Genomic DNA, 20,250 nt, shown 5'->3' on the forward strand with positions numbered 1-20,250 from the left:
GCCAAATGGCAGGTTATGAATGCCTTGGGATTCGGTGCAGGCAGAAGATTGCACTTCCCCAAGGCACCTGAATCCAAGATGCTGATGAGCCTTCTCATCAATTATTGTCAAGAGTTCTGCACTCAGAGCTCAGCCTGACATACTCAGACCACAGGTCTGCATCCACATATCCAGTGGGTGGGTAGACATATTTGCCCAGGTGTAAGAGCCCAGAAATGCACACAGCTCCTAGGGAAATGCTAAAGAGTCCAGAGAGATAAGGGAAAAAAGCGGCCACAAGCCCTGGCCACTGCTGGTTGGGGCTCCATCCCTTAGAGGCCTTGAGAGCCCAGCAGGAGCATGGATTCTCAGCACTGTTCTGGACCTTTCTAGAATCTGTTTTGCTAGTGCCACTGTGTTCTCCTCTTGCAAGGGCCTAGCTAAAAAGGCAGCTCAAAGAGCTGGCAACTCCACCAGCATTTCAAATGGACTCACAGAGCTAGGGGTGTAGCTCAATTGATAGAATTGTTTGTGTAGCATGCATGGAGCCCTGGGTTCTGTTCCCAGCACTGTATAAAGTGGGCACAGTGGTGCACACTACAATGCCAGCACTTGGAGGGTAGAGGCAAGATCAGAAGTGTGAGGTCACCCTTGGCTATATAGTGAACTTGAGGCCAGTCTGGATACAAAATGTTCTGCCCCTGCAACCCAAATAAATAAAAGGTGCCTAGAAATCCCACTTGCAGAACCTCATTGTATGGAAGCCTATATTCGTTGTGTCCAAAACACAGGAACTGCAGGCACTATGAGCTCCTATCTCTCCACTTACAAGGAATGAGGGAAGTCTTTGCTAGAAGCTAGATACAAAATAACATCATCGTAGTGTTCAGCTACTAAGTTCAAGATGCAGGGCTAATCCACCCAGAAAGCAGCCAGATGGTGCCTCTGGGTGGGGCTGTTGCCTGCAGAAGGCCATAAGGGAACTTTGTGGGGTTCCAACATTGTTCTAGATCTTGATCAAAGTAACAGTGACACTTGTGTAAAAATTCATAAACCCACATACCGAGGAGTAGCAGAATTTAGATGCTAGGCGTGTCCGATACCAGTGGAAAGAGTGAAGAGGAAGAAGGAAGAGGCTTGGGAAAGGGTAAAGAAAGTCGGGAAATGTCGCAGAGTAACATTCTCAGATGTATGCCGTCATTCTTATAACTACGTCACCTGGAGAAAAGTCTGGAAGAAGAGCAAACCGTTTGAGTGAAGGGGGTGGAAGGACAGCCCAGTTCTCCACCTCTGCGTTTGCATTTGTGCCGACCAGCACCCCAGGACTCCGAGGAGGTACCCCAGCCTGGCTCCTGCTTCTCTCTGGAGTCCCTTGAGAAGTCTTGGGTTCTCAGGACAACGTTGGCTCCATGGTGCAGCTTAAGACGTGGCTTCACTGGCTGGAGAGATGGCTCAGTGGGTAGGGTGCCATACAAGAGTAAAGCCCGGAGTCCAGACCCCCAGGCCCCTCGTAAAAGGTGACTTGCCTATAGTCTCCCTGGACCAGACGTCCTAGTAAGACTATCTGAAATGGTGAGTGGAGTCTCTTTCAGTGTGACCCTGCCTCAGTATAGAAGGTGAAGAGTGATGGAGGAAGACACTAGAGGCCATCCTCAGGCCTCCACGTGTGAGTGCACACAGGTGTGAGCATGCATATACACACACATTTAAAAAAAAAAAAAAAAGACAGGCTTTGCATCTGGAGCTCTAGAAATTGCTCAGCTTGGAATCGTCCAGGGTCTCTGCTCATGGGCTCACAGGTTCCCATTCAGCATCCACATCCTGGAACTGAACAAGACCCGGGGCTGCTCTGGGAACAGCCCACCCCTAGCCGTCATTCAACTCTACATGCAGGCAGAACCATCTGTAACAAGCCAGTAGGAGAGACAGGGGGCTCAGGGCCCTGACACACCATTCTGACTCTTCCTGTTCCCTCCCTGTGAGTGACTGAGTAGCCAGATCCACTAATTGGTCTTCACAGGCCAGGTTACAAATGGTGCTAGGGGCGAATTCCGGTCACACCTCCAACCAGGCAAATGAACCCTTGCTCTGTCCTCTCTTTAATATGAATGTGACACCTGCAGGCTACAGCTTGTCGCACTGTGAGAATTATTTCTCCATTAAAATGCAGGAATTGGAGCTTTGCCCAGGAAGGGCAGCTAAAAATACTGCTCTCCAAGGCACTTGTCATCAGGGGACTCAGTGGCCACTTTCCTCACCCTTCAGCTTCCAGGCCAGTCCCACACCTGCTGGGTCTCTTCTCAAGCACGGGATATTGTCATGTCTGATCCTCACCTCAGCCTGACAGGAAGAAAAGACACCAGTTATCTCTTACACAGATGGGAAAGCAGGTGCAGACTGCTGGCCCAGGGTCACTGCACATCCCACAAAGTCAGCAACATCACTGGCTGCAGGGCAGGAAAGCCTCAGCCCTCACAGGTGCCCAACATGCTTTCTCCGTCAGTCTTGCCTGAACCTCACCACAAACCTCCGAAGCTGTTGTCCGACCCTGGGTGGGGACCGAGGTCCAGGGAGGGGAACAGGGTGCACAAAGGCACTGAGGGGTAGGGGATGTAGAGCTTGGAAATGTGAGCGCCAAATGTGAGACCTCAAACAAGGCAAGTCTGGTTACCGGAGCCTTCAATCGTATTACAACCCTCCAGTGTGGGATGTTTCTGTTTTGAGACAGGATCGCATGTAGGCAGGGCTGGTCTCAAACTCGATATGTAGGTCAGATGACCTCGAACTCTGATCTTCCTGCCTCCAACTCCTGAGTGCTAAAAATACACATGTGCACCACCATGTTCCACTTACTCCATGCTAAGGATCAAGACCAGGGTTTTGTACATGTTAGACAAGCGCCCTGACCACTGAGCTACATCCCCAGCCCCACATCATCCGGGTTGTAAAGAACGTTACCTGCTTTTTGTACAGGACTCTTCACCCCTATTCAGTGAAGAAATCATCAGTGTTCTGAGGTATGAGGGACATGGTCATGTTGGTTGCAGAGCCAGGGTAACCAGCTCTGTAGCCTGAGCTCCACTGCAGTCTGGCCTCCTGTCCAGGACTTGTGATGCTCTGACAAGGCCGAGTACTGAAACTATGCCCCAAGGAAAAAAGATGCCAGGGTATTTTTCGATGCCAGGGCATTCTGCAGGCTCCCCTATCGCTGAATCTGGTTCTCTGGAAATCTGTTTGTCCTCCAAGTTCACTGTCCTCTCGGACTTCCCAAGTGGAAGGTCTCCAGAAGTGAGCCCCAGAAGTCAATGTCCTGCTCAGTGTCACAAAGCAGAGCCAGGTCCTGGGCTAGTTCCCATTCCACTGGGGTCAGCCAGGAATAGAATAGTGTGTGTGTGTGCGTGTGTGTGTGTTTTGTTTTGTTTTGTTTTTCTCCTCATCTCGACAGAACCTTGAGAAGTAGGCACTACAGTGGAGAAAAAGCTTTCATGGTGAAGCAGGTAGCCCTACCCCAGCCTGAAATGCCCAGGACAGGTTCCTCCCTCCTGGAGCCAAGCCATCCCACTGTTTTACAGATACCACAGGCAAGAAGCTATTGAAAGACAGAGGCATTTATTTCTCCCAAAATACACCCAGTTTACAGAGTCCCATGTTTATTTTTTGTTGTGTCTTTTGAGATGGTTTCTCTGTGTTGCCCCAGTAATCCTGAAAGACACTCTGTAGACCAGGCTGGCCTCGAACTCAGAGATCCTCCTGCCTGTGCCTCCCAGGTGCTGGGATTAAAGGTGTGCACCACCACACCTAGCCAGAGTCCATCTTTTTTTTTTTTTTTTTTTTTTTTGTTTTTTTTGTTTTTTTTGTTTTTTTTGTTTTTCGAGACAGGGTTTCTCTGTGTAGCTTTGCGCCTTTTCCTGGGACTAACTTGGTAGCCCAGGCTCAGAGTCCATCTTTAAATTATCCTCACATTCTGCAGTACTGGGGTGGGAGAGATGCCTCCAGGGGACACCAGAAGGTCTGCTTTGCCAGAAGCCAGGGCTGTCAGAGACAAGCCAGACACAAGCCCCAGGTCCGGAATAGCACCATGGTGAGTGAGGAGCAGTCCTTTCTTGTCCTCAGGCCCTCTTGGCCTGGCTTTGGCCTTCCCCAGGCTCTAGCTGTTGAGGAGGTCCCAGTATGACATAAGCTGCTGTCTCCATCCAGGTCTGAATGGCTCTGGCCACCTGCCTTCCAGTCCACATCTAGAAAGATTCTAGAAAACACTCAGTTCTCCAGGTATGGCCAAGGACTGTGCTTTCTCCGGGTTTCTGCCTCTACCCCAGGCCCTGGGTCAGGGATACTGTGGGCCGAGGGTGAGGTATCCAGAAACTGTGGGCACAGGTGGGTACAGTAGGAAGCAAGGCCACTTCCCAGCTGGAAGGTGAGGTCTAGAGGCAAGGGACTCTGATTTTTCTGCAGGCCCTTGGCACCCAGCACAGTGCTGACCCCTGTGGTTGCTCTACAGACATTAATTTACTAAGAAAGTAAAAGTAACAAAGATTCCAAACACGAGAAAGCACAGGGATGAAGGCTGACCCCGTGAGGGGCCCTGAGAACCAGGGCAGCCAGTACCAGCTTCCTGTGGGGAGAATGGGCAGAGCCCAGGGCAGCCAGAGCAGGCCACACAAGGCAAGTCTGTACATGTTCCAGCATGTGCAGCTCCAAGTATCAATGTACCTGTGCATATAGGTGGGGGGTATGTCCCCATCGCACTTAGCCAGGGAGGGAGATAACCAAAGCCAAGCCCAGGGCGGGCGAGTCAGGATGAAGACTTGGAGATGCTGAAGAGATGGGACCCACACTAGTCAGAACAAAGGTTGAGGAGCGGTAAGCAAGATGTACCAGGGCCATGGGGAAACCAGGAGGTGACCATGCAGCTGGCTTCAGATAAATAAGGCAGGAGTTTGAATAGTTGTGTGCTTTGGAGAATAACAGCAGTTTCACGGTCTGTGTGGCTTTGGAGGAGCAAGGAGGTGGGGGTGGTTTGCGTGTGTCCATAAGGAATAAGGCCGAAGGAAGGTTCATGTGTAGTGTCACTGGAGAAACAAGGTCCCTGGATGACTCTGGAGGAACGCTGAGGTGGAGCGGTCTGTGTGTCATGTCCATAAGAAATAAGGCCGCAGGATGGCTCATGTATCGTGTCACCGGAAAAATAAGGCTTCAGGATGATGGGAATTAAGTCCATCAGAGAAATAAGGTTGCAGGTGGCCTATGTACCAGATCCTTTGGAGAATGGGGAGACCCCCAGAGCAGAACCCATTCATTAGGGCAGGGCTCACATTGAGGCTCAACACAGCCAGAGGGTGGGCCCCCCACCTGGGAAAGGCAGCAGCTCCCAGTCAGGCTATTTCTTGTCCATCATCTGCGTTTCATGGTAGGATGAGAGGAAAAGGGGGGAAATGCATTAGAAGCTGGAAGTTTTACTCCTGGGGACACATCTGAAGTCACAGATCCAGGTTGGGGGGGTGTGCACCCCTAACCACTCTCCTGGAGGCTAATATGTGCACAGGACAGGTAGAATAAGGAATGTGTCTTCTTACACCGCTCCACTGGAGGCCAGTATGTACACAGGAGCCAGGTGGGAGAGTCACCCCACACACTCCCTCCCACTGGCCTGCTTGGTCCATCTGACTCACCCCTTCAGGGCCTGGCCCAATTCCCTCCTCTGCCAGGAAGGCCTCTTCCCATCCTAATGACCTGGAGAGTAATGTTGCAAGGAGCCTTCTCCCTCTGACTTTGCCTCCCTACTGAAGAACATCCAAATCTGACACCCCTGGCCCCGCTCCACATCCCAGCTTGCACCAGCAGTTTAGAAGGCCTTGGGCACGTTCTTCCTTCCTTTGGGTTCTGTCTGTGTCCTCAGGAAAGGAGCTGTCATAGCCTGCCTCTGCAGCCATCCATCTTGGACACAGACTAGAGCCAGGGTACCTCCCTGGGGAGCAGGGAAGCTCATTGTTTCACCTATGAGGCTACTCTGGGCGGCAACTCTCTTCAGACACCCGGCCGACATTATCATCAGCAGGGCTTCACTCTTTGGTGCTCACTACTTTCCGATGACAGGGAGGAGACCTCTCATTTCCTGTGCTTCCCAATGAACCCTCGGAGGTGAGTAGTAACCACTGCCGTACTGACGAGTCACCTCCTGTGCTCCAGAAACGTGGCTGCCCAGATGAACCCTACATTTCTAGCCTCACCTGAGAAACAGGTCACGTGACTAGCTTCTGCCCAATGGGATGTATCTAAAGTGACAGGAGCTATTTTTGGCCAAGCCCTAGAAAGATGTTCCCTGCCCTCCTTCTCATCCCTTGCCTCTGGAGGGGGCATGGCAGCCGCAGCAACCCTTTAGACCCAAGGATGGAAGCTTCGTGTTGCAGGGGACGGAATCCAGGCCCCAGGGTACCTGCGCTTTCAGACTACCAGACAGGAGAGGCAGAAATGTCTGGTGCAGGTAAGCCTACTGGAGCAGCTGGGACCTGGCTCCTCTACCCTCTACCATCTCCCCAGGAGGTGAGCGGATGCTACTCTTCTGGGGAGGAAGCACAGGTCAGTAGCGGAAGGGTAATGATGGCTGCCCCGCTCCCCAGCTTCCTACATAGACACACAAACACAACACACACACACACATTCCATTTCAGGCAATGTATCATTACCTTCTTTGTTTTCAGAGTGCTTCAGAGGCCGCAGAGCTGAAAAAAAAAGGAAGGGACTTATGATAAGAGAAGAGCCCTAGGGAGGCAGGCAAAAGAAGAAGTGAGGGGGAGAATGTAGAAGGAATGGGCAGGGATGGGCAGTCTGGGGGCACCATCACAGTGCCAGGGGAGGAGGCCCAGAGAGCTAGCCCAAGCCTCAGTTCACAAGTCCCACCTCCACCGTCTCTGAATTAAGTCCCATGTGTCTTCCCTCTCTGAATCTCAGGCCCCTAATACTACAGAATGGGGACAGGCACCTGTCCCCAGACAAGCTGGAGATGTGGCAGCACACAGAACCCAGATCATAAATGAGGTGAAATCAGGATCAAGGGAGGCTGGCATGGTTGCAGGGGCCTCCAGAGGCCCAGGGTCACGTGGCCTGGAGGCTGACTAACTCTCCAGCCCGTTCTCTCTCCTCCCCTCCCTCCCTCCCTCCCTCCCTCCCTTTCCCTCTCTGCCAACATCTGCCTCTGAGCATGAGAAATGAGGCTCGATCCCAGGCCCATCTCCATGCCTGCCACACAAGCACCAACAGGTGGAGAACTAATTGGCATGATTTATAGCCGTCCCCAGGTCAGTAGCGGAAGGGTGATGATGGCTGCCCTGCTCCTGCCCTGCCTCCTAGGGGGGTGGGAAGGGAGCTGGTGTCAACTGGAACAGTCCAAGATGGCTCATGGGAAACTTGCCTTTCTCAGCTTGGTCACTCCTGGTCACTCCTGCAGCTGTAGGGCACTAGGACCTCACCACCCACCCTAAAACCAGACCTCAGCCCAAGACCCTCATCCCTTGTCCCACGGCAACTCTCAGGTGCCATCAGAACAGGGCCAAGATGGTATTTTACAGGTGAAACACAAAAGCCGGGAGGAGCGAAGCGCTCCATCAGTGTTCAAAGCCTCGAAGAACTGTCCACAGTTGTCCGCTTTATCACAATAGGGCTCCACCGTACGCTCTTAACTAGACACCAAGCACGGTACTGTCTTCTATATAGACTATCTCATCTAACCCAACCCAGAAAAATCTAGAGACCTGTTCTCATGCCCGTTTTTTCAGATATGGGAAAAATAGGCCAAAGAGAGTTATTTTGCCGAAGGCTCCTTTGTCGATAAGGGACCGCCCCTCTCCGGCAGCCCACCTCCCACCCCTGGGAAGCTCCCAGTTGCTACAGTCCTGATGGGTGGGTTAGGGTAGGCAGGAGACTCCTGTGGTAGGCCGGTGTTCTGCCTCCAGACCTTCCCTGGGTTGGGGGCTCCATCAGACGGTACTTCATTCCAACCTCAGAGCATGAAGTCCTGTCTCCCATCCCGGATGCCCCCCCACCCAGTTAAGAGGGCCACACTTACCCGTCTTGGATCCTTCTCCATCCCCATCCTGGTCCTCGGCACCTAGAAGGGTGAATCACAAACTTTCTCAGGGTTATCGTTCCCACACCTCCACACCTGAGGACTGAGCAAATTTGACTTCTGGTCTGAATGCTGAATTCAGGGTTGGAGCTTGAGACCAGAGCAGAGCCGAACCTAGGATAGAATGGAAGGGGCCCAGCAGGAAGCCCAGCACTTATCTGGCCAGGGATCACTTATCAAGCTTTCTACCCACCCAGCCTATGACTTCACACACCCACTCACTCGCAACCCTGCCAACATCACATCTGCACCCCACTTCTTTTATTTGTGTGTGTGTGTGTGTGTGTGTGTGTGTGTGTGTGTGTGTGTGTGTATGGTGTGAGTATGTGCATGTGTGTGTGCGTGAGTGCACATGAAAGCCAGAGGTTGGCATCGGGTGTCCGCCTCAATCACTCTCCACCTTATATTTTGAGACAGGGTTCCTCGTTAAACACGGAGCTCACTGGTTCGGCTAGACCGGCTGCCCGGTGAACATTGGGGATCCTCCGGTCCCCCTAACCCCCAGTATTACAGAAGCAAGCTGCCCCGCCAGACTTAGGTGGGCGCTGGGGATCCACTCCGGTCCTCATGTTTGCACAACAGGTACTTTACCGACAGTCATCTATCTCCCAGCCCCTCCGCACCCCACTTCTGTCTGTCCATCCACCCTCTCCAGGCACACACAGCCCACTTAACCGTCTAAGTCACAAGCATCGCTTACCCACAACTGACCACACTCTCCTCACTTCTTCCCCACACCTAGGCGCCTGTCTGCTCTCATACCTCCATCTCTTCCTGTGCCACCCACCAACGTCCACTCACCCATCTACAATCACCAACACTAATTCACAACCCCCCTCACCGCAGAAGGCAGCACCATGAGGCTCTGAATACTTCCACTCCGAGGAAGACACACACTCTTGCTAGTGACACACCAACTAAATCCTCACGAGGCTCTAAACCTTTTCTCACTCACAGACACACCCACGAGACGTATACACTCAGTTCCCTACTTGTTTCCACAGACATACTCATCCCCGTCACACTGCAGCCTTACACACCACCATCTTCATGACACCCCACAATCTTGTTGACGCCCATCCGCCATGCTCATGCCCTGACAGGCAGGTGGACACGGATTCAGAGAACAGTTAGCCACGAGGCCTCAGGCTAGGGCCCTCTGTGCACTCTCTTCCCGTTCATTCTGTCACGGACACGGCAGCTGCTAGGTCTGGATGTCTGTTCCCTCCCAAATGCACACTGAAATTAGCCATCATCAAACCATATCAAGGGGCGGGACCTGTGGGCTGGAGAAATGGCCCCGTAGTTCAGAGCACCGTCTGCTCCTGCAGAGAACAAGATTCTGTTCTCAGCACCCACATGACAACTAATAATCAATAACCTGTAACCCCAGTGCCAGGCATACATGCAGGCAAAACACCCATACACAAAAACTTTTAATGTAAATTAAATTTTAATTTTAAATTAATTTTTTTTCTAAAGAGGTGACGCTGCTAAGGGGTGATTAGGCTCAAGCAGCTCCGCCCTTGCAGACCGCACTGGCTCTGTGACCTTTGCCCTCTCACTTTCCACCACCTAATGATCAGTAAGGCCTCACCAGATGCTGGTGCCTGGATATGGTATTGACTTAGTTACGTTGTGCCTGTGTCTGAGTGTGTGGTATTCATGCATGCCTGTTTACATGTGTGTGGGTGCACATGTGGGCGCACATGTATGTGGAGGCCCAAGGCTGATATCAAGAGTTTTCCTTGATCACTCTCCACATTATTCATTACGGTAGGGTCTCTCAATCGAATCCAGAGCTCACCGATATGGCTAGTCTAGCTGATCAGTTTGATCCAGGGAAGCCCTGTCTTCTTCTAGGAGCTGGAATTACAGACAAGCTGCCATGCCCACTAGACATTTATGTGGGTGCTGAAGTTCCAAACTCCAGCCTTCATTCTTCCGTCGCAAGTGATTTCTCTGCTCTCCCCGATGCCTGGATATGATACTCGCAGCTTGAGAAACACAAGCCAGTGAATTTCTGGTTTTTACTAGAACCTGTCTCGGGTATTCTCTTAAAGAATAAGAATGACATGCCCCAAGACATGTGGGCATGTATGCACATGTGCGCACCTGCATGTACACACACACACACACAGAGTCACTCTCACTCACCTGCATTCTCCTCCTCACAGCTCTGCTTGATCTTTCTCCAGCACACGAAGGCCAGGGCCACCAGCAGCACCACAAGACAGACAGAGAGCCCCACAGTCACCCACAGAGCCTCAGGGGGGAATGTCATAGGCTGCCCTGGAAGAAGATGGAAGAATGAGACCATCTTGTTCCAAGGTGTGAACAGGGTTTCCTAGTCTCACTGTACCCCACAAAGGTGAATGAAGCTCACTCAGGCTCCCACGGCCATAGCTCCATTCACCCTACCAAACCCTGCCACTTCGGCTAGGGGTGATGGGAACATGCCTCAGAAGGAGGGCGAGCCGTGGAGCTAAGAAGCCGGAGGGTGATTAATAACCATGGCTAGGGCCACTGGCTAAGGATAATCTCTCTAAGAGTGGCTCAGGGATCTCTCAGCTGACCCAGCTTCCAGTCTCCCAGCTTTTCCGTCTAATGTCAGGAAGCCTCATTTCAGCCGTTCTCCACAGAGTCCCTGACCCCTCCCAGCCTCTGCAGAGTCCCTGTCATTTTCCCTTCCTAGCAGGGACTCCCAAATTCCCCACCTGGCCTAAGAGCCACCTCTCCAGAGGCCTCCCTGATGGTTGCCGTCCCACCTGGTTTACGTCATCCTGAGGGTCAGACATCAGCCAGCTACAGCCCATGAGCCAGATGGTGGCCTGTTTTTGACAATCCATGAGCTAGCTAGTATTAGCTTTTATTTTTGTGAAGAGCTACAAAAAGAAAGGATAAAGAAGAAAAGAAATAAAGGAGACCAGAAAGAAAGGCTACCGTGCTCTGGAGATGTGGCTCAGTTGGTAGAGTGCTTGCCTAGAATACATGGAGCCTGGGGTTCGATTCCCAGCACCATCGATATGAACTGGGCACGGGTTCCCATGCTACCTGTGATCCCAGAACTAAGGAGGTAGAGGTGGCAGAGTAAGAAACTCAAGGTCATTCTCATTACAGACCGAGTTCAAGGTCAACTGAGACAATGAGATCCTGCCAACAATAAATAGACTGATAAACAAATAAATAAAATCGGCAGCAGAAAGACGGCACATGGCCCACCACATATTTATTCTCTGTCTCTTTACAGAAAGTGTGCCTAGTTCTAAACACAGATGAGGGCCTGGGGTGAGGGTCAGATCTGGGTGAGCCTCACCCAAGGAATAGTCACGGGCAGCCCTGAGGCTACCCCTGGTAGATACATCATGTCAAGAGAATGAGTCGAGGTCGAGGGGCTCAAGGTGAGGTTGAGGCCAGCAGGTGATCTAACCGCATCCCCACATGACTCCAGCATAGACCCCACCCTCGGCTTAGTGCCACACACTTAGAGCCCTGGAGGGGGAAAAAAAATCTAACAAGGACAGAGGGTTCCTTTTGCTCTTTGGGGACAACATGCAGCCAGGGCATCAGCAGCCTCTGGAGCACACAAGCAGCAGGGCCCTGCACCCTGCACCTGCAGCGGCCCAGGCCCAGAGGAACTGCGGTAAGTCCTTTGCAGCAGACATGCTTTCCACAGGGACGAGGTGGGGGTGGGGGTGGGGCACACGGCCGCTCTGGACCCTGGAATCTGAAGAAGCCAACATCTGGGAAAGCGGAACTGGAGCAGAAGGCCACAGCTGAGGCAGACAGCTAGGCCAGCCTGGAGCACTTGTGAGAGACCTCCGGAAATTTCCAGACAAGGTTCCTACAGCCGTGGACAGGGCAGAGCAGCAGAAATACTCAAGGGACTCCACCCCTCCCTGAAGAGCTACAGGCAGCCAATGGTTGCTAGAGGAGGGGGAGACATTTTCTTCAGTGATATAACCTCTCGATAAAGCGCCCAAGCTCCTATAATCAGTCCCTCACTTGTGCTCGTGAAAGTCATTGTGTCACAAAAAAACAGACATTAAAATGGGAGGGGCACACCACGATGGCTCAGTTGGTAAAAGAGTCTGCTCTGAATGCCTGACAACCCCAGTTCTAGCCCCGGAAGCCATGGTGGACAGAGAGAACCGATTCCCAAAAGTTGTCCTTTGACCTTTATACACACACACTAAATAAGGTTTTAGAATAACGAAAATAGGAGGGCACTAGTTGGGTGGAGGAATGAAAGGGGGACATGAAATGGTATTAGAGGTGAATATCATCAAAATGCATTCTATACAAACTGTCATAATGAGTCTATTCAGTATATAATTAGTATAAACGAATTACTCAAAGGAAAGTCTCCCTGTGTTCGCCCCTCAGCTGCCTGAAACATGGTCAGACTTCCTTCATTCCTCTAGCAAAGGACACAGTCAGCTGGGGCTCAGACCTGTAGCCCCAGTTTTCGATCCAGAAAACCCTCCCCAGAGAGGCCTAGCCCAGCACACTCAATGTCACTCACCCCCATCAGGAAAGGGAGAGCAGCTAGAGGATTGAGCATCGAAATCCCAGAATGCTGTACAAGGCAGAGCTGCCCGGAGCAAAATGCAGGCCAAGGGCTCCAAGGTAAGCTGGCTCCGCTCTAATGAAAACAGGAGGCCAGCCGCGGGGAGGAGGGAAAGTGGGCTAAGAGGCCAACGCGGACTCAGATCCTGGGTCATCTGCTTGCTGCAGAATGTGGGAACCAGGAGCCAAAGTGGTCCTCAGACAGAGTTCAGCGAGGCTGGGGACCCGCCAAGCTAGGGGCAAACCATTGCTTTTATCATCGGTCCAGTTTTCAAAGTGGTGTCTGGCCCCCAAAATGTTCGGAGCCACTGTGTTAGCCTATGGTTTGGGGAGAGTCCCTGTTCACTGGGCCTCAGTTTCTTGAATGACTCGTGCTTGGTAACGCTGGCCCAAATGAAATCCTCTCAGTGCTAGCTACTGAGGTATAAAGAATGTTCTCTGGCCGGGCGTTGGTGGCGCACGCCTTTAATCCCAGCACTCGGGAGGCAGAGCCAGGCGGATCTCTGTGAGTTCGAGGCCAGCCTGGGCTACCAAGTGAGCTCCAGGAAAGGCGCAAAGCTACACAGAGAAACCCTGTCTCAAAAAAAAAAAAAAAAAGAATGTTCTCTGAAGTGGGGCAAATGTTCTTTCCACATACAAACCCTTGTTTTACAGTACTACAGATAGTCCAACCCCCCCACCTCCCAACCCCCCCACCCACCCCCACCCCCGTGGTGCAAGATCGCCATGAGTCCTCTGTCCTTCCTGATAAAACCTTCACACGTGTGTCCATCTCATTCCGCATTTCTTGGTCTTTCTTGGGAACAAACTGCTTTGTCTTTTTTAAAAGGATTGATTGTGCGTGTGCGTTCACACCTGTGTGTGAGGGTACCGACCAAGGCCAGAAAACGGTGTCTGATCACTCGGCGTTAGAGACACTTGGGAGCCACCTGATGTGGGTGTTGGGATGTAAACTCCCGTCTTCAGGATAAAGTAGCAAGTGTTCTTAACCACTGAGCCATCTCTCGAGCCCCAGTGAAACATTCCCCCCCCCCCCCCGTGGTGTTCTCTACAAGATCAAGGTGGTACTCAGAACACGAGAGAGCAGGAAGGGGCTCCCTGAGACGACGCTGCTCTCTACAGAGAAGCCTAGGTTTACACAGACACCGGCAACCACTGGAAGTCAAGAGCTGGGTGGGCTGCGGGCGACAGGCAGAAGTTGTGGGACGACAAAAGACAAGGACCGGTGATGGACAACCTGCTTCCTGATCTCAGAGCTGTAGAAGGTCCCTGAGAAAGCTCACAGGGCCCAGAGGTAGGGCCTCGGGAGCTAGACCCAGCACACAGGCCTACCAAAGGACTGAGCTGAGACATGTCATGGGCAAACACAGAGGGTGACTGTCTACCTTGGCATGAAGGCGAGCCTGAGCCCTCTTTACAGCCTCAAGCGCTGAAGGTGCCTACCTGGACTAAGTGCTGACTTGGAAACCAGAGACTGACTTCTCCAATATTAGAGGCTCAACCTAGCATTTGACCACATGGGGGCAGTAGAGACAACTCTGGCTCTCAACGGTGGCCCTCTCTAGTCTGCAGGGAGAAGGGCTGCCCTTGACCCAGGTGAGTGGGATCCACCTGGGAGGCCCCATGGTCTCCCAGGGGTTCGCAGTTGTAATTCCTTCACACCAAAGAAGTGACCCCTAGAAAGCACACCCTCATTCATCATGTCTCTAAGCAAGCCTCGTGGCTGTCCAGAATTCTACCCACCCCTCCAGATTCCAGGCAGGTACTTTGTGGTCCCTGTAAGTAAGAGGCATAAGTGCTGTGGCAAGCAGGCTCAGGAGAACAAACATTATGAATGATTTTCATCAGCTTCAGAAAGCAAGTTACTTTAAAGACTTCTCACTGGGGAGGCTTTGGGAAGCTTGAAATCTACATGAAAATGAGTATTTTTATATTGATATTCCAGCTTAGGGGCTAGAAAAGGGGTAGCTGTTCCCTTAGCCCCTCCTCAGCTCACCCCCTCCCCTTACCTGTGATGGTGACTGAGCCGTGAGTGTCTTGCTGCAACACTGGATTGCGTACCAGGCAGCTATAGGTGCCGTTAGCACCCAGCACCACCCTCAGCACGCTGTGAACATCAAACAAGCCCCGCTCATTGGCCATCTGGGATGTGGTCACATTGCCAGTCAAGGGCAGTCCCTGCCCATCCTTCCAGAACACCTCAGCCTCGGGATAGCCCTGGTAGCTGGAGCATGTGATGGTCACCATGTCCCCGGGACGCAGGTCCTTGCTGGGCTCCAGGGTCATGCTGGGCTTCGAGTAGGGGGCTGGAGGGTGGCAAAGGGTAGAGGTCAGTGACAGTCGGCTCAAGAGACACAGTGGAGACAAGGACCCGTGGGGCCGTTAGTTAGGAGTCAGCTCGGAGGCTTTCTCTGATGGTGGGATCAGCAGTGGGACAGCGGATGGGCTGTCTGGGTGCAGCATGCAGACTGGGTAAGGAGCGGAAGACACTCCCTCCCGGTACTGAACTGCCACCAGGTTGTAGGCTAGCAGCAGCACTGCCAAAGTCCCGGATGCCCACAAAGCTGGTGAAGCTGCCCTCACCAGCTACATCCGTGCACTGTATCCTCAGGAACACGTTACCCTACACCAGCAGGTCAGGGAAGAGCGCTGTACTCTTGGGGTAGGTCCTGCCCTGGGCCCGGCCCTTGGGGAAGCTGTACACCAGCTATTTGGTGTATATCAGTTGCCAGATGAGGTTGAACTGTGCCAGGCTGGAGCCAGGCTTGGGGGAGGAACAGCATAGAGTGGTGTCACTGTCCACCAGGGCCACCACCATAGGATCTTCCGAACCTAGACCTCCATGCCTCCTGGGTCAGAATCCTAGAGACAACACAGTAAGGAAGCACAGGGCCTCTCCAGCTGCTCCACAGCCTCTTCTACAACGGGCCGTGTCCCCTCTCATTCTCCCTAGACAGATCGCGTCTCATCCCTGATGTTCACAGCAGGCTGGCCTTGTCTGACCAGAGCCACCCATTCCTGTGGTCCAGACGACACAATGGGACTGTCAAGAGCTCCAGCGAGAGCAAACCCCTTCCCCAGCAGAGATCCTTAGGCTCTCCTGTCCCGTGACCTTCTGCTGACCCGGATGCATCTCCATCCTTCGCAGAAATGTCTACAGTCTTGGAGTCGGGGGTGGGGGGGTGAGGGGTGGGGGGTGGGGGGTAGAGGTTCGGGTCAAGAAGGCCTTCGATCAGTGACTGACTCCACATGACTTGGAGTCCCCTGCCCCACCGTTCTCCTATCTCTCTCTCAGGTTTCTCCATTGTCTGGGAGATTGAGGATAGGGAACTAACTTCCTTTAACTTCAAATGCAATTGACAGACTATAACAACCTCCCTTTAAGGTGCCATTTAAAGGCCAAAAAATAAAAACCCATGGGGCTTCTGTGGGTTGTCATGGTGACTGAACTGTGTACATCCTACTGCAACACCAGGTTGAGGATCAGGCATCTGTAGGTGCCATTAGCAGCCTGCACCACCCTAAGCATGCTGGGCATAGCAAACAAGCCTGCTCCTTGACCATCTAAGATGTGGTCACATGAACCAGTCAAGGGTATTCCCTGCCTGTCAAGGTAACACTGAAACCTCAAGGCAGCCCTAGGAGCTGGAGCATATGACCGTCACCTTGTCCCCAGGTTGTTGTTGGGCTTTGAGTAGCATGCTGGAGGGTAGCAAAGGGCCAGGGGTTACCAACATCAGTGCAGGAGATACAGTGGCAGAAAGGATGCACGAGGCTGGTTGGACCAGAGCAGGATTTGTGGTGCAGCAGTGTGTGAGCGGCTGCACGCAGGAGGGTGGAGAGTGGAAGCGGAAGCAGACGGCGCCCCCTCTCCATACTCACCTGCCACCTGCAGGCTAACAGCGGCGCTGTCAAAGTCCCGGATGCTCACAAAGCACGTGTAGCTGCCCTCGTCGGTTACTCGGACACGCTGCAGCCGCAAGGATGCGTTGCCCTGCACCAACAGGTCAGGGAAGAGTGCTGTGCGGTTGGCGTAGGCACTGCCTTGGTCCCGGCCCTCGGTGAAGCTGTGCACCAGCTGTTTGGTGTCTGTCAGCTGCCAGATGAGGTTGAGCTGTGCCAGGCTGAAGCCGGGCTCCGGCGAAAAGGAGCAGCGTAGAGTGGCGTCAGTGTCCACCAGGGCCACCACAGGGTCTTCAGAGACCTGGACCTCCACAGCTCCTGGGGGTGAGTCGGAGGGGGTGGGGCAGTTAGGAAAGGTGGGGTTTTCAGGGTCTCTCTCCTTCGACAGCTGTCTCTAGGCTTCCCACAGCCTTCCTTTTAGGTCTGAGGCTCAAAGTAAGTTCCGGATCTATGCTCCTCATTGTGAGCAGCTATCTGTCCACATGAATTAGGAATGTAACAAGGACCAGGACGCGGGTCGCACTCTAGAGCTTATTTACATCCTAATGGGAGAGACAGGCAGTCCGTGATGAACACAGATATTTATCAGCTCGTGATTAGACTATGGGGGGAGGGAGAAGGGCTGTGGATGTGCCTCTGTGTTAGAGCACTTGCCCAGCTTTGGATCTACTCTGTCCCAAAAGAGGGGGGGAGGGATGGAGGGAGGGATGGAGGAAGGGACAGAGGGAGGGAGGGACGGAGGGATGGAAGAGAAAAATAAAAAGAAGGAGTACCATAAAAGAAAGAGAGAAAGAAAGAAAAAAAGACAAGAAGCCAGGGACTCAAAGCAAAGAGACAGCTTTCAAGCCCAGCAGGTACCCTCCACCTGCCAGGTCACTTGCATTCCCCACAAATACATACTATTCATATAATTAGAGGTATACATACAATTAGAGATGCCTACAGAAAGTATATACCCCATGTTCCTAGTGATTATCTTTGGGTGAGAGAACTTCACGGGTACTTTTTCTTCTCTTCACTTCTTAAATAAACATACTTAACGTCTATACAAGAAAGAACAGCCATGTCTTTAAATAAGGTGGGAAGCATGAGCTCTGTGTAAACACAGAGTGGGTGCCAGGGAGAGGGACCGGCAGATAGAAAGGCCCTGAGGTAGGGGGCCAGTGAGAGCGTACGGGAAGGTAACCCAGTGGGAATCCCACTGGAGGAGGGCCAGACAGGGCTTTGAGAGACGCTGGGAGAAACCTGGGGTTTCCCCGCCTTCGAGGGCATAGCACTAAGGAGGGCACTAGTTATTGGATGCAATGTGGGTGGCAAAGCCCGCAGTTGACCCTGGCCCCTCTACAAAGGGAGACTATATTGTAAAAGAGTAGAGGGAGGGCGGGCGGTCAGGGGGCCACCTCAGAGGTCGTCGTAAGCGGTACAGTGGAGGAAAGGCCACAGGAGGCGGTTAGCATAGGAGTCAGCTACAAGGTTCTAATCCCAGCGCTCAGCAGGCAGAGGCAGGAGATTCTCTGTCAATTCAAAGTCAGCCTGAGCTACATAGCAAGTTCTAGGCCAGTCAGGGCTACACAGTGAGACCCTGTCTTTAAAAAAAAAAAAGTGAAAAGTGTTGGTAGAACCAGCCAGATCTGAGATGCAGTCAGCATTATCAATGTTGTGGTGGTTTGAATGAGAACAGCCTCCATAGGCTCATATGTTTGGATGCTTGGTCCCCAGTTGGTGGAACTGTTTGGGAAGGATTGGGAGGCGTGGCCTTGTTGGAGGAGGTGTGTCACTGGGGGTGGGCTTTGAGGCTTCCAAAGCCCAGGCCGTCCCTAGCTCTGCTTTGTGCTTGTGGATTAGATGTATGCTCTCAGCTACTGCTCCAAGGCCAGGCCTGCCTTCCTGCTGTCACATTCCCCGCCGTGATGGTCATGGACTCACCCTCTGACACTGTAAACAAGACCCCAGGTGAAATGCTTCTTTTATAAATTGCCTTGGCCATGGCATTTTGTCACAGCTATAGAAAAGCAACTACGTAACAGAATGTAAATCATAAAATCCCAAGATGACTCCATCCTGAAGGAAATCCTAAGCTCCCAGAGAAAAGGGCCCTGGGACGGGCTCCTCTGCGGCCACCTGTGCCCTCTATCCCCGACTCCCCAGCAGCTTCCCTGCCAGGAACCTCTATCTGGACTCATCTCTCCCTCAGAGGCTCTTAGAAGTCAGGAAGGGGCTGGGGAGTTTGTCGTGCGTGGTCACAGTGATTAGGTGAGCACTCTAGGCACCCACAGGAAGCAGGCACACTCAAAATATGTGACGCACAACCTTCAAATGAAGCTGACTGAATACAGCACCCACAGAAGGCTTTGTGAACTGTATTTGTTCCATGGTAAATGTTTTACCCGGGAATTCCACACTTTCCCGGTATGTGATGTCTAGAGGTTGAAGCTAGGCCTGCCTATCTTTCAGTCACTCCATGAAAGCTTAGGCTAGTTCTCATCTTGGCCAACTAGTCCAAGGTATCTCTTGCAGAACTTAAGTCACTCAAAGTCCTTTCTTTCTAAAGAAGTGAGAACCAGGCTGGGGGCACGCTTTTAATCCTAGCACTCAGGAGGCAGAGGCAAGTGGATTTCTGTGAGTTGGAGGCCAGCCTGTCTACATCGTGAATTCAAGACAGCCAGGGATACATAGTGAGACTCTGTTTTAAACAAACAAACAAACAAACAAAAATAAACAAAAAAAATCAACTCTTAGGGCTAGAGATGAGTGTTGCCTCTGGTGACCACTAGATGGCACCAGACACTCAGCTTTGTTTTCTCCATGGGTTGAATGAGTACCCAAACAGGGCATTTACTTAGCCAAGCACTATGTGGGAAGTACCTTCATTTACTCATCCTGGTGATTGAGCACTGACAACATAGCAAGCATCCACCCCATCCCTGAGGACAGACTCTGTCTTCTGAGCAGGAGGACAACAGCCAATAAACAAGGAACCACATGTCAAGTGGAGGGAAATGCTAGGAAGGATGTAATGGGCACAGGATAGGAAGTGAGAGGATGCTATGTTGTTTTATACAAAGTAGCCAAGGAAGCATGCTGAGGACATGTTATTTGAGCAAAGGCTTTCAACAAAATAAAGAGTGGACTCATGCCTCTCTGTCTGAGGGCAGAAAATTCTGGGCAGAGGAAGCCCTATGTAGAAGGGTCCTGAAGAGAGATCACTCAGTGTGTTTGAGAACCTCAATTATCGTAGTATGCAGAGCTGAAGTCCTATTTCACAGATGGGAAAGTAGAGACTAAGGTGAAGTATGTTGCCTGTGGATCCAGAGATGGAGATCAGTATGATTCTTCATGCCAGAGCCAGCCTGGCAGGAACCCAGGAAGGAGTAGGCATCCCATACCCTGCCATGACCGCAAGCCCTTCCCTCACCTGTGAGGCAGAAGTACAGCACTCCCAGGGCCGTGTGCATGCACACACCCACTCTGGGGCCGCCCCATCCACGCAGCATCTTCCTGTGAGGCAGCTGGCAGCTGGGCTCTCCGTGGCAGATGGCTGCTCCTGCCTGTGGAAGAGGAAGAGAGGCCTTTGTCTCCAAAGTTCCTCCTCAGCACCTTCCGAATTCCTCAGGACCATCCAGATCTAAGAGGGAAGACGCCAGGCAGCCAGCAAGACAAGGCTGATGAGGTTGGGG

General features: G+C 52.3%; 1 protein-coding gene across 1 annotated transcript in view; it reads right to left on the bottom strand.

Annotated features, from left to right (window-relative positions):
- Positions 1 to 5,216: 5,216 nt before the first annotated feature.
- Positions 5,217 to 20,250, bottom strand: part of Cd276 (CD276 molecule) — a 30,378-nt gene continuing 15,344 nt past the window's right edge. The window contains 10 exon segments of the mRNA XM_042281032.2: positions 5,217 to 5,374; positions 6,663 to 6,698; positions 8,042 to 8,083; positions 10,259 to 10,393; positions 14,680 to 14,976; positions 15,182 to 15,502; positions 16,085 to 16,287; positions 16,289 to 16,372; positions 16,534 to 16,891; positions 19,989 to 20,121. Of these exon segments, the coding sequence (XP_042136966.2) occupies positions 5,352 to 5,374; positions 6,663 to 6,698; positions 8,042 to 8,083; positions 10,259 to 10,393; positions 14,680 to 14,976; positions 15,182 to 15,502; positions 16,085 to 16,287; positions 16,289 to 16,372; positions 16,534 to 16,891; positions 19,989 to 20,067 (1,578 nt within the window). The 5' untranslated portion in view covers positions 20,068 to 20,121 and the 3' untranslated portion in view covers positions 5,217 to 5,351.

This window comes from Peromyscus maniculatus, chromosome 7 (assembly GCF_049852395.1).
Source record: "Peromyscus maniculatus bairdii isolate BWxNUB_F1_BW_parent chromosome 7, HU_Pman_BW_mat_3.1, whole genome shotgun sequence".
NCBI lineage: Eukaryota > Metazoa > Chordata > Mammalia > Rodentia > Cricetidae > Peromyscus > Peromyscus maniculatus.